General features: G+C 41.7%; 2 protein-coding genes across 5 annotated transcripts in view; one reads left to right on the top strand and one right to left on the bottom strand.

Moving 5' to 3' along the window:
• Window positions 1-7,513, top strand: part of peli1b (pellino E3 ubiquitin protein ligase 1b) — a 64,378-nt gene extending 56,865 nt beyond the window's left edge. For all 4 annotated transcript variants that reach the window (XM_040000918.1, XM_040000915.1, XM_040000917.1 and 1 more), the window contains exon 7: window positions 2,955-7,513. In XM_040000918.1, the coding sequence (XP_039856852.1) occupies window positions 2,955-3,533 (579 nt within the window). In that variant the 3' untranslated portion in view covers window positions 3,534-7,513. The remainder of the gene's footprint in view (window positions 1-2,954) is intronic.
• Window positions 7,514-8,465: 952 nt separating this feature from the next.
• Window positions 8,466-12,490, bottom strand: ugp2b (UDP-glucose pyrophosphorylase 2b; the record flags this gene model as incomplete). The annotated part of the gene is made up of 3 exons (XM_040000064.1): window positions 8,466-11,337; window positions 11,664-11,768; window positions 12,149-12,490. Coding segments are annotated over 3 exons (555 nt in total), but the record flags the coding sequence as incomplete, so codon positions are not given.
• Between the last annotated feature and the right edge of the window lie 3,349 nt (window positions 12,491-15,839).

The following is a 15,839-nucleotide window of genomic DNA, read 5'->3' as shown; positions in this document are numbered from 1 at the left end:
TCCAAGCAGGAATGAAATTGTGTAACATGCAGTTGGCCTTCAAAGTAAAAGACGAGCATTTTGTAACGTGTTGGCTGCAGCTTTTACTCTGAAGGTGAATGCAGCACACCAGGTTAAAAAAACTACAAAAGGTGCACAACAACCTGGCATAACACTGAACTGAGTGTGAGTTTGAACAAATGACCAAATGCCTCAAGGCTCGATCCAGTGGCTGGGGTTTTATTGTGACCGCTCCTTACTTTCCTGTCTAAAAAATCTCCAATAAAGCTAAAAATGCCGCAAAAATAATGTCTAAAAACAACAACACCCATGTGTAGTTTACACCAGCAGTTGTGATGCCACTTTAGTTTTTTGCTTGGGGCTGTAATCGACCTTTATGACGGATGCAGACTTTTTCTGTCTTGCAATGAGCATGTTTGCTGTCACCATTTTGGTGTTTTGCAACCGAGTCATTGCACCGACTCAAGATGTTAGCCAACGAGGATAACCCTGGATAATCCTCCAAATAAACAAAATAGACTTAATGTTTTAATCAGTGTGATCTGAAGGGACTTGCTGAGAAAATAAGTCAGGAAAGTGTCTGCTGAGGCTGAGTCAGGCGCTGCCAGGTTGGCTTTACTTTTCAGATCCAGAAGCTACATCCGCGTTTCCACTGTGCATCTTTCCTCTGTGCTTCGGTATTTCTGCATCAGACACGAAGCCAGGCTTTAATGAAAAGGGAGGACATTATCTCAGGCCATTATTGTAGTCATGTATTCCACATTGCGTTTGTTCAATAGTAAATGTAGGTAAAGAGTTTCTTCAAAAAGTCTGAGTTAGCTGTGACACATTTAATAACAGAAGATCGGTTTGGTTAATTCATGAATTTGACCATGTATGTTTTTTTATTTAAATCTGCTATCACCAACATTTTCTTAAATCATTGATGTAGGTATGTAGTACAGTGGTAAATATTATATCCTGATGATTGTATAATAATCTATTTTAAGTTCAGTATTGCAGTTTGATGTGTTTTATCAGTGACCCTCACAGTGGTGCATATGAGACGATAACCAGCACAGAAGCATTTATTTGTTAATCTGTTTGCATTTATATGTTAAAAAGAAGCCCACATACTGTAGACGAATTTGTAATGTGTATCACATTTGTGTAGGTTAGCTGTGTTTCTATTATGTTTCATCATTTAACTTGATCAGTGTTCCTCTGGATAAAACTAGAGTGTGTTATTTTACTGGGCAGATGTGATTCTGTGTTATTGCCGAACAAGGGCATTACTGACATAAATAACGACATACATGAAGGTTACAGACCAGGAGGGACACATGAGCCAGCGGTGATGTAATGCTGCCGCTATGTAAATCTGTTCACCCTGAATCACAGGGTGACCTGGGTGTCAGTGTTAGGGTGACTGATGGCATCAAAACACCTGGGAGCTGACTTCACCCTCATCTCTGTGTCACTTATTGTGTCACTTTCCCGCCCTTTCTCTTTCTCCCTTTTTTCTGTTTGTCTCCTGTTTTGTTTTTTCACACTGCCCTCACCCTGGTGTCCTCTGGTTATCTCAACATGGAATTTCCCATCCTGTCTGATCTTACAGAGCCAATCCGAGCAGTTACTTCAAGACTGTACTTCACCAAAATTTCCACCAGTTCTCTGTCCTGCCCCGTCTGCCGCCGTCATTTCAGTTTCCTCATGCCATGTTGTCTCCAGCTGTCAGTCCCGTGCTTCCCTCCCTGAAATCCACATCTGTCAGAGGGAGACATGTGGATATTTGTGCTACGCTGCCACCTACTGTGGTCAGACAGATCCTGCAAGCCCCGATGTTTCATGTTTTATACTCTTCCAACCTTCAGGGTTGAGCGTATCCCAGCATGCACTGGGTTAAAGGCGTGGCACTCAGGAGAGGTCACTGAATGCAAAGGCTCGAATGACTAAAATAAAACCAGCTGTATTTGGAAAAGGTTAAATTCTTCCTGCAGGGTGCACAAAGACTAAAACCTTCTAAACAAACACGTTTTAATGTTTGTTTTAAAAATTATATAAAATTTCACATGTTCCACAGGATATTTGAATCATGAGTGTAGCTGCTGTCAGAAAAGTCGAATTTCAGAATGTGAAATCTTTTGTTTCTAATAGTAGCTATAGCGAGTAAAGTACTAGGTTGCTACAACCATACAATAAAATAACAATAAAAACAAATGAAATGAGTGAACACGACTTGTTCAAAGGTGAGAATTTCCAGTAAACTTCAGTGTGGATTTGCATTTGCACGGACCACGACAACTTTTTTAAAAGCTAACTATTGGGAAAGCCACAGATCCTTAAGTGTTCAGTTTATTTTTAAAGTATAGGCTCACTGCAATGCAATAGTTTACACTGTCACCAAAATTGTTGGTTTAAACCTCCCGTTCTTCTCCAAAGACACACATTAGTGGTGTTTCTGAATTGGTCGTCGGTGTGGTTGTCTGTCTCTGTGTTTGCTTGGTAGTTGACCAGCAGCCAGTCCAGGGTGAAGAAATTGGTTCGATATTTAAGGGTCATAAAATATGCTAAAGAGTTAACTTTTACTTTTGTGTGCAATCGCATTTGTTACTGAATCCAGTTATGATTTTTTTTTTTCATTATTGCTTTGTGTTGAAAAATATTTAAATTTGGGACAATTGAGACCTTTCTTGGATTTTTTTTTATTGGACTTGCTCAGGGAGGCCAAGAACCAATAGCACTTCATCATCTTGCCGCTCCTACCTAATCAGCTCCTGTCGGACATAATGCTGTAGGCTTTCGGTGTCATTAAGGTCTTCTGTGCACAATAAATCATCACTTTTCCACTTTTTTTTGTTTAGCTTTAAAAAAAAGTTGTTGAAAGCAAGTTTTTTCTTACCTGTGGGTGAAAATCTCAGTTTTGTCTAAATTTGACTCTGGGTATAACCTGCTACCCTTCCTCTGTCTTTCAGGTGGAGACGGAGAGTCAGGAGCTCGTTGATGGCTCCCTTATCGACCTCTGCGGCGCCACCCTGTTGTGGCGCACTGCTGAAGGCCTGGCCCGCACTCCCACCCTGAAACACCTGGAGGCGCTGCGGCAGGAGATCAACGCGGCCCGCCCGCAATGTCCCGTGGGCTTCAACACGCTGGCCTTTCCCTCAATGCGTCGCAAAGACACACCTGACGAGAAGCAGCCCTGGGTCTACCTCCAGTGCGGTCACGTGCACGGCTACCACAACTGGGGCAACCACCGCGAGGAGAGGGAGGGCCGGGAGGGCCGCCTCAGGGAGTGTCCCATGTGCAGAACCAAAGGGCCGTACGTGGCGCTGTGGCTGGGCTGCGAGGCGGGCTTTTACGTGGACGCGGCCCCGCCCACTCACGCCTTTAACCCCTGCGGTCACGTTTGTTCGGAGAAGACTGCGGCCTTCTGGAGTCAGATCCCGCTTCCTCACGGCACACACACCTTCCACGCCGCCTGCCCCTTCTGCGCCCAGCAGCTAAGCGGCGAGCAGGGCTACGTCAGACTCATCTTCCAGGGACCCCTTGACTAACGGCGGGAACTTCCCAGCATTCTTTGGAGGTTTTATTTGGATGCTGACCCCGTATTTAACACGGGGACCTTCCCAGATCTGTTTTTTTCTGGACTTTTTGTCTCTCTCTCTCATTTTTAAGTGACCTTTGTATTGCTTTTTCATGAATGACGACAAAGATTTCTATATTTTCATGTGAAACCAGAGAGAGAAAAACCAAACAAAGAACACTGCTGGGTCAAACCTTTTTTGCGTTTGTTTCTTGGAAAGGACTTTCAACAGTATTTATCTAAATTACTAACACACCGCAGCGCAAACCTGCGGTTTTATTCATGTTTATTGTTGCATTATACATCTGTGTACATCTCTTAGAGCTAATTTAAACAAAGATGTTTATTTATGGCCCTGGAGCATCGCTTCATCCTTTATCTGTCAGATAACTTCAATACTATTAAGCGTTTTATTTTGAAACTTCAGTATATTGTTAACCAGATATAAAGTTTTAGGTGTGTTCTGAGGGTTTTGTTCTGTCTCTCTCTGCCTTGTTCACCACTCAGATCTGTCATATTTATACACCCCGTCCTCTCACGTCGTGTGTTTAAACCCTTCAGTTATTCTTCTATCTCATTAGCCATCACCACAGCCTTTTCCCTTGCAAAGCAATAGATCTGGAACTGAAACCTCCTAAAGCATTATGGGAAACCGAGTCTTCTAGGCATCTTTGCAAATGGCCTGAATGACTGCTCCCTCCCTTTAAAGTGAAATATCTTCGTGGGTAAGTGAGTGAATCTCTACGCAGCCATGTAGCTAATGTTATACTTTACACAAACACACACACACTTGCAGACACACACGCTAACCAGACCAGAGGGGTGCACTGCAAACCAAGATTAGTGGATCAGCGAGGTATCTTTATCCTCAAGTCAGACTTTAAGTCACAAAGATGGCTTTCTGTTAACCATGTCTAGATCACATGGTACGTTATGCTGGTGACATAATCTGCTCCAGACTACGTTAGGTGTAATGTTTTGAAGGAAGGAGTACCTTTTAATTATACTGGTGAAGGAAGACGTGCAAAATGTGTTGCATTGTCATTGAGAGTTCTTGCATTCAGCTGGTGATGCAGGACATGTATAAATAGTAATTTTATGCTTGACCTGAAAGCATATGGGGGGCATATATGACCTGAAACCAGCAACTGAGCCCATTAAGGTATCAGGAAAGTGTTGACTCCAATACAACCAGAAAGTGTTCTTGTAAACAGAGGAGTCGCCCCCTGCTGGCTACCTAAATGAATGCAGGCATACGGTTTTCAGCCATCTTTTACAGTGAATATGGTTAGAAGTGAATGCGCTGGGCAGACTGTATTATTGAAGAAAGCCTGGCGGCCACATTGACCTTGCTTCTCAGCACACCCCTCTGGTCAGATGCTTTTCATGTGTGGACAGTGTCTGGTTTATTCTGCGTGATAACTGAGATGTCTGAGGCACACCTGCACAGTCAAAGCAAGATCACTACTGTGCCAGATGCGGTACGGTTTTCTGATCGGTATTAGTATTGAGCTCCGAATGTATTAGACGTCCTTTTGACAGCATTGCAGTTACGCCAGTATTTTAAAATCCTTTTCTTGTCACGTGCCCTACTGGAGGCTGGAAAAAAAATCTACGCACTATTTGTTCAGCTACACCTAAAAGTATGCAAACCGAGGCAGTTGAAGTCATTTCAGCAGGTTTCTCCTCCTCTGGCGTGAATCGTCACAGTGCAGGAAGTCCCATCTGTCTTACGCATCGAGCGAGCAACAAAAAGCAGGAGATACAAACACATCTGCTGTGGTTTGACTCAGGTTTGACACAAGCACACACACACGCACGGCTTTAAGCTTCACAATTCTCTTTATGCACGCGTGTGCGCTCATTAGGGCTTCGTGTTAACTTGTGCTTTCCAAACAAGGTCGAGCTTCAGATATCAGGGCTGCTCTTAGTTATATTTTATGTTGATTAAAAACAAGAATGAGAGCTGTTAGGCTTAATTTATTAACTTTATAGTTAATATAGTAACTTGGAGAGCTATTATATATACATTTCTTTCAATATAGTGCTGAGTCATTTTAAGCCTTTATGAGAGAAAATAGAAGAGTAGAGCATAAAGTGTGAGACATGAAAGGCCTCGTTTTGTAGTTTGTTTCCGATGTAGAGCTCTGATTTAAATATAATATATTATTCGATAACCTTTTACTACATATGATGAAAACTGTCTTCCACTGATGCTTTTACTTTAAATAAGGACCTAAACAACCAACTGCACTCTATTATCTTTATATTTAAACCACATAAATGCTTAAATCTGTAAACACCTTACGCCCTGGAGTTTCTTTAATGGGACTTAATCTGAGGAAAGAAGTTTTTCTCTGCTGACATCTTAGCTTCAGGATGGACGAGTTAGTCAGACTCAAGACAACCAGGTTCGAGATAAACACAGTGGAAAAACCGCACAATGATGCCTCTTTATTTTTATTAATTTTGTATTGATTCATTGGAAGCGGATAACAAACTGCTTCAGAACTTATCATAGAAACTAAATGTGAACAATAACTGCATGTTCAAACTAAGTGTAGAGCTTTTTAAGGAGAGATTTTTGTTTCAGCTCCAGTGCACGGGTTAGTTATGTATGATTAGTTATTTAATATCTGCCCGCCAACCCGTCTGATAGTCCTTTGACTGAAGAGTAAACGACGTTGAAACGTGACCTTAAACTTGAGATTTGATTCCTCTAATAACATCAGACTTGCACTAAACCACAAATATTTTTCATTTTTCTTGTCTAAGCTTTTCTTTTTAAAAGTCGCAGCACTACAGATGCTCCAGATTAGAGTCTCTTAAAGTAGCTTTGCATGAGTCACAGTTCAAAATAATCCTTATCTTTTACTGTGCCTTGGTTCCTCCCATCAGTTCGTCCTCTGCATGAAACAAGCAGTTTTATCCCTTTTTTTAAAAAAAATTTAAGCCAACTTTCTTCTGATTGGCTATGCAAACAACAGGTGGGATGTCAGCTCTGAATGACATCACACGGAGCTAAAAGTCGAAGGGGAAAAAAAAAATTCTGAAACTAGTTTGAAGCTCTGCCTCGAAAACAACGTAAAGCAGAGATGCAAAATAACCGAATCCAACTCCATGTGCTGAGGAAAACTGTGTGCTGTGATCAAAAGCTCAGGATGAGCTACTACAGATCATTTATCAGATGCTGTTTGAAAAGTTAATGCTGACCTTGGAGACCACTGTCCTGATATTTGGAGCTTTACGTGAAAGCACAGATTCTCCTGCTGCACACATCTGTAACATCACTGCTGTTCGCCCACTTCACTCGAACGAGACACACACTCAAACTGTAGAAACCTCCAGAAAATGAAGCAGCTTTACTAATCAGTCACTTCCAAACTGTTCACACAGAGCCTCAGGTCTGCGTGGACACACTCGTATCTGCAGGTAAAAGTAGTGCGTGTGAGTGCGAAGCTGTAATTTATACGTTCGTGTTGATTGTATGTGTGCAGTTTGTACGTGTGCTCATGTGTCCACACATTAAGTAGCTCTCCAGATAATGTCCATCAGTATCCTCAGAGTGCAACACACTAACTCACCTCAGGGAGAAAATACGAATATGAATCACACACACACACACACACACAAACACGCACACACACAGCTAAGGTCTACTGAGGATACCTCACGAGTTAGAAGTCAAATCTGGATTCAGATGTGCGTCCTGCCTCTCTAACCCAGTCTTCTGTCATGGATTAAGTGTGTGATTTTTAAGGGCTTCCCTCCGTCTCTGTACTGTTTCTCTACACGAACACAGGCCTGACCCCGCCCCCGCCCTCCACTCGCTCTTCTTCCTCTCTTGTTCGGAGTGTATTTGTGCTTGTAAAAGGCGAAAGCAATGAATGTTTCCAGCAAACACTTTTTTGTAAACGACTTTAAACAATAAAGTGTAAAAGTGACACATTTCACCGTGTGCTGGGTTTTATTTGCATCGTCAGTGCAAAGCTATTAAACAAAATGTAAGTTAACTGAAACAAAAACTACGGTTTACACAACAAGTTAATAGAAGTGAGAGGAAATAGCTCGATCAGATTTACCTGTTGATTCTACAGAAGTCTCATTTTTGTTCTGCTGACTTTGAATCAACTCTTAAATAGATAAATTTAGGTAGTCTTTCAAATTAACTGCTAAAAAATTATGTCAGAGGTTTACAAGATGCTGATGAGATCTGCTAGGATGTATGGTTTGGAGATGGAAAAAGACAAAAAAGGCACAGCTGGAGATGACAAGTGAACATATTAAGATTTTCAGTGGGAGTGAGCAGGATGGACAGGATTAGAAAGAAGTACATCAGGGGGACAGCTCAGGTCGAGCAGCGGGGACACGTGCAGCGGAGAGGGTCGTGGATATGTTGGACAAAGGAATACTGAAGCTGGTAGGCAGGAAGAAAGAGGGAGACCCCAGAAAAGGTTCATGGATGTGGTGAAGGATTACATGAAGAGAGTTGATATGACAGAAGAGGATGCTGGGATTGGGTGAGATGAAGGCAGATGATTTGCTGTGGCGACCTGTGAAGGAAATAACCGGAAGAAGACAGTCCAACCCTAGTTCAGGGTCAGTTGGTATCTCTTAAATACAGAGATTTTAGACGAAGTCAAGCAGCTGCTTCTGCACATTGAGTTGATTGTTTTATGAGTCGAGTTTATGAACTATTAATTCATACCCTGACTGCTCCATACACATGATTTCTGGTGCTTTTACACTCAGAGGCCACCAGGTGGTCATACAAATGATTAGAATGAGTAAAGAAACTGGATCAGTGTTCTAGATTTCTCTGCAAACCTTCCAGAAACATTAATAAATGTTCTGCCGACATCTCTCAAGAGTTGACTGACGGACAGATGACACAGTACACGTGTTCGGTATTTCATATTGCACTTTATTCACCTCTGAAGAGGCAGAAGCGGTCTGGGCTGAGACCTCGTCGCTGTCACAGATCAACACTTATTGCTTTCGGTCCGCACGGGTCGGACCCATCTCAAGTATACTCACACTGAAACTTTGTGTACATGTACCTATGTAAATGAATATGTGTATGTGTGTGTGCCCCAACACTGCAGAAAACACAGCACCTCGTGTCTTTGGGTGAAGGAATAACGCTGAGTGATGGGATGGGCAGAGAAACCGGAGAAACGCTGAGGTTTCACACGACATGAAGGTGAAAACAAACCGGAAAAAATAATACACAACAATGTGATGTTCTCGTCAGCTACTCCACACAGAGACGAATAAAGGCCTTCACTTTAAAATTACATCCTGTCCCAGAAAATCTCATATCGCAGTACCCAATTATTTCTCAGCACAGACGTCGCTGCGGGCTTCGTGGGCTCCACTAATTCAGCTTAAAGCTGCTCTGTTTAATCTTCACGGCAACAACAGATCTAATGACGGCTCGCGCATTTTAGATGCGGCTCGTAGTGAAAGAAAATCAGCAGGAGAGTGCAGCAAAGGACATAAAAGTCACATTTCCATCAGAACGCTGCTCGAAATGTAATATCTTTGGGTCTTCATCCTTTGAAGCCAATAAACTGAGAGGGTACGGTGATATGACACTAGTGAAACCTGAAACTAATGAAAGCCAAGCTTCACTTGAGCCACGTGCATAACAAGCCGTCGCCTTTGCCATTTATTCTCATGTTTCCAACGGTTCTGAGTGTTTTTAAACACATGCAAACACCGACTTGTGGATGGTAATGCAGTTAAAGTCAGTGAGAAGTCTGTATCAGCTACATCAATACTATATAAACTGGAGAGCTGGTTATATTGATGTTATTGATCGTTTTAATCAGTTGATCCGACAACATCAGACAATCTCAGAACATTTTGGTCAAAAAATGTGCCGATATGAAAAAAGCTTTATACGGTTTCTTTTCTGTTTGTGTTTTTTTTTACTGAGCATGAGGCATAAAAGCGTTATTTAGAAATGATATCATTCAGTTTCTGCAGCAGAGCAGCCTCGCCTCCATTAACAATGCTCTCAGAGCTCTCTGCGGCGTCACAGCTGAGCCGATGGTACTACAGAGGTCGGTCCATCCTCATAGTGCAGCCGACAAATTAGTACTCCCGGGACACCTTTCACAAGTGGATACAAGTACCAAAGTCTTTTGTGGTAAAGTCAATTATCCATTTAAAAGCTCATTTTCAAGAGGCTTGCCAGATGAAGTCAGCTAGTCTTGATGATTTTAAATGATCTTAGTGTCAAATTACACAGAGTCCACTGAGCAGAGTCAACTTTAGAAGTCTTTTTTGTCTCATTTATAAACATTTGATTCAGAATAATTTACTAACAGGAGCGCAGGGGTGCAGGATGGACTGACAGGGTGTGCACCGAGGGTAAAAGGAGCTTTACATGAAGTGTAAATTCATTCTCATTGGATGAATATAGGCAGACACAGCTGTATTAACCACAGTACCTTTTTTTTTTAATGGTGCTGGTAATTTGGACGCATAAGAGTCGCTAAATCAGACCAAATGTTCTATTTCTGTTGGAAAATGAATGCAGAGAATCTTATTCTGTCTCATAAAATATCAGAAAACCTTAAAAGTACCATCAGTGTTTGTATACTGTCATAAACACCAGTGTTGTAATGTTTCAATTATAAAATATTTTAGTTAGAAACGAAGCAAAGAAGTTCTGAAGAAGCTTTTAAGCTGTACACTTGAGAATTCTACTGACTTCTCTATTTTTGGTGCTTGTATCCACTTTGTCGCTGTTACCTGCTACATTTGAGGGCAGACTGAGGGCAAGTTTGTGGAATAAACTGCTGACACGCCTGATATCTGAATTTTTTCCTCCCTAATAAAATGACATTTGCATTAGCCCTGAAAATCCAGCAGAGGTTCCTCATGACACCTCTCCAAACCAGTGCTAAGCGCTGCATTTCCACTTGGGTTTCTAAGAAATCTGATGTACCAGTAAGTCATTTTTGCACTGCTAGACATCCTTTTCTGTTGTATTGTTGAACTCAGTGGTAAATCAGGACCCTGTGCTGGGTTTACATTACACAACTCTGTGTGTTTTGCTGCGGCTAAATTGCGAAACCGTATCGAGTCCAGCAGAGACGTCTTTGTGCTTGAAATAAGAGGTCAAAACCTTCCCGTAATGCCCATGACTTCATCTTTGTGATTGCATTAGCAGTGCAAAAAACCCCAAATCTAATTTGTTCTCCAAACTGTACTCCCACTAGTGTCCCTAATAATATGTGAGTATATCAGTATATTATCCCTACCTATTTAGAATATATTATTTTTTATTTTCTGGCCAACAAAAGTCAAAATCAATATAGAAGAAAAGAAAACAAAGGGTGAGTTGTTTTCTCCCTAATCTGGATAAAAGTGTTTAAAGTGATCACTAAGATTAGTTCATTAGTAATACTTTTAAAGGTTATGTGATGAACAGCCTGCAGAGGGCAGTATATCCCAGCTGCTTCCAACCATCAAAGCAGGCGAACTGCTTCTTAATGCTGAGACTGCAGGGTAGCACTGCACATGCAATCACACTCAGCCTCCAGGGGAAAAAGTCATATCCTCTCACAATCTCTTGATGTCGTGTCAACATGTCAAATGGGTCACATGACAGGGATTACGGGGGACTACGTCACACGATGAGGGTGAAGAAGGCCTCAGTGGTCCAGGATGCGGAGGTTGCCGGATACGATTTTGTTTTCCAGCATGGAGCCAGCCGGAATATCGATCCGATCTCCGTGGTTGGCGATGATGATGACGGTGCCCTGTAGAGACAGAAATGATGACAGGACTGAATTTAATTAAAGCCGTAAATCAAAAACAGAAGCACGCAGGTTCAAAGTCTGAAATTAATGTCTTCAATTCTCTCTGCACTTCTTCTCCACCACATTACTAAAACAGCAAGTTTCTTTTACTGTCGGCGAGCTTTCTGGATTTATTACGCTCAACGTCGTTATATTCAGAGTAAATTAAATAGCTGGAACACGTTTTGTGGCCATGAAAACAACTGTAGCTCACATGCTGGCATTATGGAACAAAAGAAAACAAGGTTTCCTCGTCTTAAAAAACGCATCTGACTGCAGAGCTTTACCTTAAGCGACACGTTTTTCCCAAAGGTGACGTCTCCGGACACCGTCAGATGGTCGAGCTCCAGCATGTCGGGAATGCTCTCGAAGCGGATCAAGTATTCCTGAACCTGAGCGCAGACACAGAGAAAAGTAAGTCATCTGTATGTGAGCTTTTCAACCCCACAGATCCTTTGGCAAATTAAATTACTGACTAAATACCGTCACTGAGAATCAGAAATTTGGGGGCATCAGTGGTGTAACCTCTGAGGATCAGGAGATTACTCAGAAACCTTCTTGGAAGAATTTATTTATTTTACGACCCAACTTTAGAATCCCATTTAACATCACAATGGTCATAACAAATCTCTAATGAAGTATTTAATCAACATTTAATCAGTGGCTTTGAAAAAGTTCGGCACTTTTTATTATCATCACAGCCACACGTGAGATCAACAGGCTGCACACGCAGTGACAGATGTTCCGATGTTTCCACAGCTGGTGTGATTACCTTGGTGAAGGAGCTGCCCAGTTTGACGTGCGGCGTTGTCGGGAACTCTCTCTTCGGGCTCATGTTGAGCGAGCCGGCATCCAGGCTGTACAGGTTGGACATGACCAGAAGCAGGTCCGACGTAGTCTTGACCGGCAGGAAGCGGCTGCGGGGAACATTTATTCCCAGGGCGTTGTCGAAGCATTTGATGGCCGCACCCACCGCAGTCTCCAGCTGGATGACGTTCTGCCCGCCGTCGAGCGTCTGATTAACAGGAGAGGGGAGAGGACACGTTAGCTGTTTTTCCTTTTCCTGCTTATTTCCAACAATGTGAAGAAAAATGAGACTGAGCACAGCGCTAACACCCCGTTAAAGTCCGAATCACGTTGTTCCCTACCCAACGTGTTTTTTTAATAAAAACAAAGGTGCACGTTTGTGTCCCTAACTGTACAGTCTTTACTATAAAACTACATTTAAATTATGCAGCAACTCCCAACAGAGAAGCTTCTTCACCCAAATTAAATAAACAAGAGTCGAACTGTGATTTAAGCCAATGGCGGTCCAGATGTCAGTGGTGACATCTCCTTCCATTACTTATTTTATTATTTTTCCATTACTAAACACTCCACCTGTACAACTAATAATATTACCCTTCAGATCATCTGTACTTTGCGCTGTTGTGGTTTAGAGGCACTTAAGATAAAATGAATGTCCACTAATTAGGATTAAACACACAGTTCTGCAGTGTGCAGGCCTCTAACTGAAACTGAACCCTCAAACTGAGTGGTTTTAGTGCTGTACTCTTATCTAGATGGGACCTACACTTATGTAAAACCACACAGCTCCTGCAAAGTTATGTCCAGTTTGCATAACACTTGCAATCCTGCACATGAGGAGTGGAAAATTTCATCTGTACCTATCGGGCCAAGACAGCAATAATCAGGGAGGAGGCTGCGGTTCAGCTGTGAATTTATTACACTGGCTGCAGTTTTGGACGGCCTGAGGCGATACTTCCCCCCCATCAGGGGGGCAGAGGCCCGCAGTGCCAGTGAGTGAGCAGGACCGAAATAACACAAAGTCACAGCAAGTTACATTTGTTTGCTGTGCTGCTTCAAATCAGGATTGCTCTCAACAAGGACTCTGCAGGGCATTAAAGAACAAAAATATGTGGGAAATAAGTCACATTTGGACAAATTAGGTACAAGATTAAATTCACTGATTAAGCATTTACTCAAACATTTGCTTCATCAGTCAAGTGTTCCTTTTTTCTTCTGACTTAACATGACCTGTGGAAACCTCACTGAACGAGGGAGGAACCCGTTATTCTGTTAGCGTTGTCAAAAGAGGGCAAATATAAGCTACAAATCCAATCATCTAAGCATCTAAGGAGGGCCAGACACATCTCTGAGGTCCTCTCAGGCCTTTGCTGCGTCTTTCCCATTTCTCAAGAACAGGATTTTCAGATACTGTTCGTCTGCTGCCATCTACTCTTTTGTCTTCCACTTGTTCAGTTCCTCCACATTTAAAGACACTCTACAGTTTTTGGCGAATAGCTCTTGAGGAATCACCTTTTATTGCAAACATACTACCATTTTGTGCCTGTCAAACAGTTTGGCAATTTTTGTAAATTCAACTTAACAAAGATGTGCTTTTACAACAGGCTGCTAGTAACAAAAGGGCTAAAGATAGCAGTAAACCAATTTTAAATTGGTTTACTGCTAAGTTGCCTGTTGTGCATAGATGATACTGCTTCATCTCTTGAGTTAGGTGCTTGAATGATTCATATTTCAGTGTTAAGTAAGTTAACAAACAAAAACATCCATCTGTAAATGGTCCGGCGCAAGGACGGGTCTGAAAGTGAGTGAAAAAGCTTCTGCTCACAGAAGTTTTGAAAGACCTTTCAAAGCCCTGAAGAACTATTGCTTCAGACCACTTTAAAAAAAACAACAACAACAACAAAAACCATTACACCACAGTGTAATGTAAAAAAAGGAAAGAAGACTTTTTCTTAGTACTGTATGTTTTGTTAGCCAGGAGGTTTCTTGGGATCACATTTGTCTGAAGTTGACCAATAACCTAAACTGACTTTGTCACCCCTGTTTTTTTACGCCTGCCTGGCTCTCTTCAAAGACCTGGTCAGGGTGTAAGAGTTATTTTTGGGGGTTGAAGTTACAGTTAAGTTATAATTATGCTAACAATATTGAGAATGCATTTATGTTGGTCAAGGCCATGGGGAATGTATAAGCGTCTTCCCAGGAGATGCCAAGTGACTCTTCTGCAGCCTCCTCTCATCAACACATGAGCCTAACATGAAGTGCTTTTTTAAAATTATTAATTTTGATCTTTTGACAGTTTTTTAAGGTTGATTCTCCATTAACAGCTTTACATGTGACACCTGATTAACAACCTGGATTTTATATATATATATATATATATTATATATATATATATATATATATATGAAAATTATTAAAAATATTAAAGATATATCAGCAACTTCAAAAAATTAGAAAAACAAAAAACAGTTTACTATAAATTATGTCTAGCAGCCCAACTGCAGTACTTTGACTGCCCACCAGGGGGCTGCAGCCCACACAGGAAGTTGCTCAAAGAGAGGAACTTGTACCGAAACAAAAAGGACATATCCAAATTAGGATAGGTGGATGCTTTTCCAAGTCCAGAGCAATACATGTGTGTAAGAGGAGGAAGCGCAGAACATTCTGTGGGGATTATATCTTTTTATATCATTTTAATATCATGTTTATTCTCTTATATCCTTTTTATTAAGCTTTGAGTAGTTGATTAAAACATTTATTCAATATATTACACATATAGTTTCAGTTATGTTATTACACATATTGCAAATGTCTGTCTGGTAAGAGGTTATAAGCTTTAGTTGGCGAGGTGAAAGGTGAGGGTACACACACACACACACACACACACACACACACACACACACACACACACACACTCTATATAGACTCATTTCTAGGTAAGAGTTCAGACATATTTTGCTTGTAACTGCATTTTGTGCCTGCATAAGTGACAGTTTTTGTAGGATGTGTTTCTGATATTCCAAAGATAAGCGAGAGTAAGAAGACCAACAGGAAGCACCTGGCGTGGAGCTGTGGTTACTGTAACTTATGCATGTTATGTATCTGCTTTGACGCATGAGGGGGCGTTATACCCTGACACATGCTGAGGATTGTGATGATGTATTTCCTCCACACATGCGTTTAATAAAATCATTGTTTTGACGCACTTGGACCAGCAGTCGTTTGTCTCTCACCTCAATCACGAATCGGGACAGTTCACATCACATGCAGCTGAAACTTTAGTCCAAGCACAGCAGATGAGCTGGATTGTTTTGTGTGGAAAATTGTCGCGTGACATGTGGGAATGAAGCTGTGCAGGATGGCAGAAACATGAAGCGGAGATGAGAGAAGCTTTAAAATATGGGTGTCCTCAGCAAGCGTTTTGTTAGATATGATTTATTCATGAGTGATGGTCTGTGTGGGGGAAGAGCAGATCTGTCCCTGCTCCACTTTACATGGTTAAACCGGACAGATGATGATATTCTGGGAGGTTGGCTGGTCACTGAAACGAAACAGTTTCTTCTGCACACTCAGCCGCCCTCGTGTGAACCCTCTTTGAAATTTCCAGAGGGCTTGAACGAGAAGATTTATGACTCATTTCTCTTTGATGCCCTTTG

This window comes from Simochromis diagramma, unplaced genomic scaffold (genome assembly GCF_900408965.1).
Source record: "Simochromis diagramma unplaced genomic scaffold, fSimDia1.1 OVJJ01000596.1, whole genome shotgun sequence".
In the NCBI taxonomy this organism is placed as follows: Eukaryota; Metazoa; Chordata; class Actinopteri; order Cichliformes; family Cichlidae; genus Simochromis; species Simochromis diagramma.
Note: the sequence above shows the minus strand (reverse complement) of the source record. Positions and strands in the feature narration are given on the sequence as shown.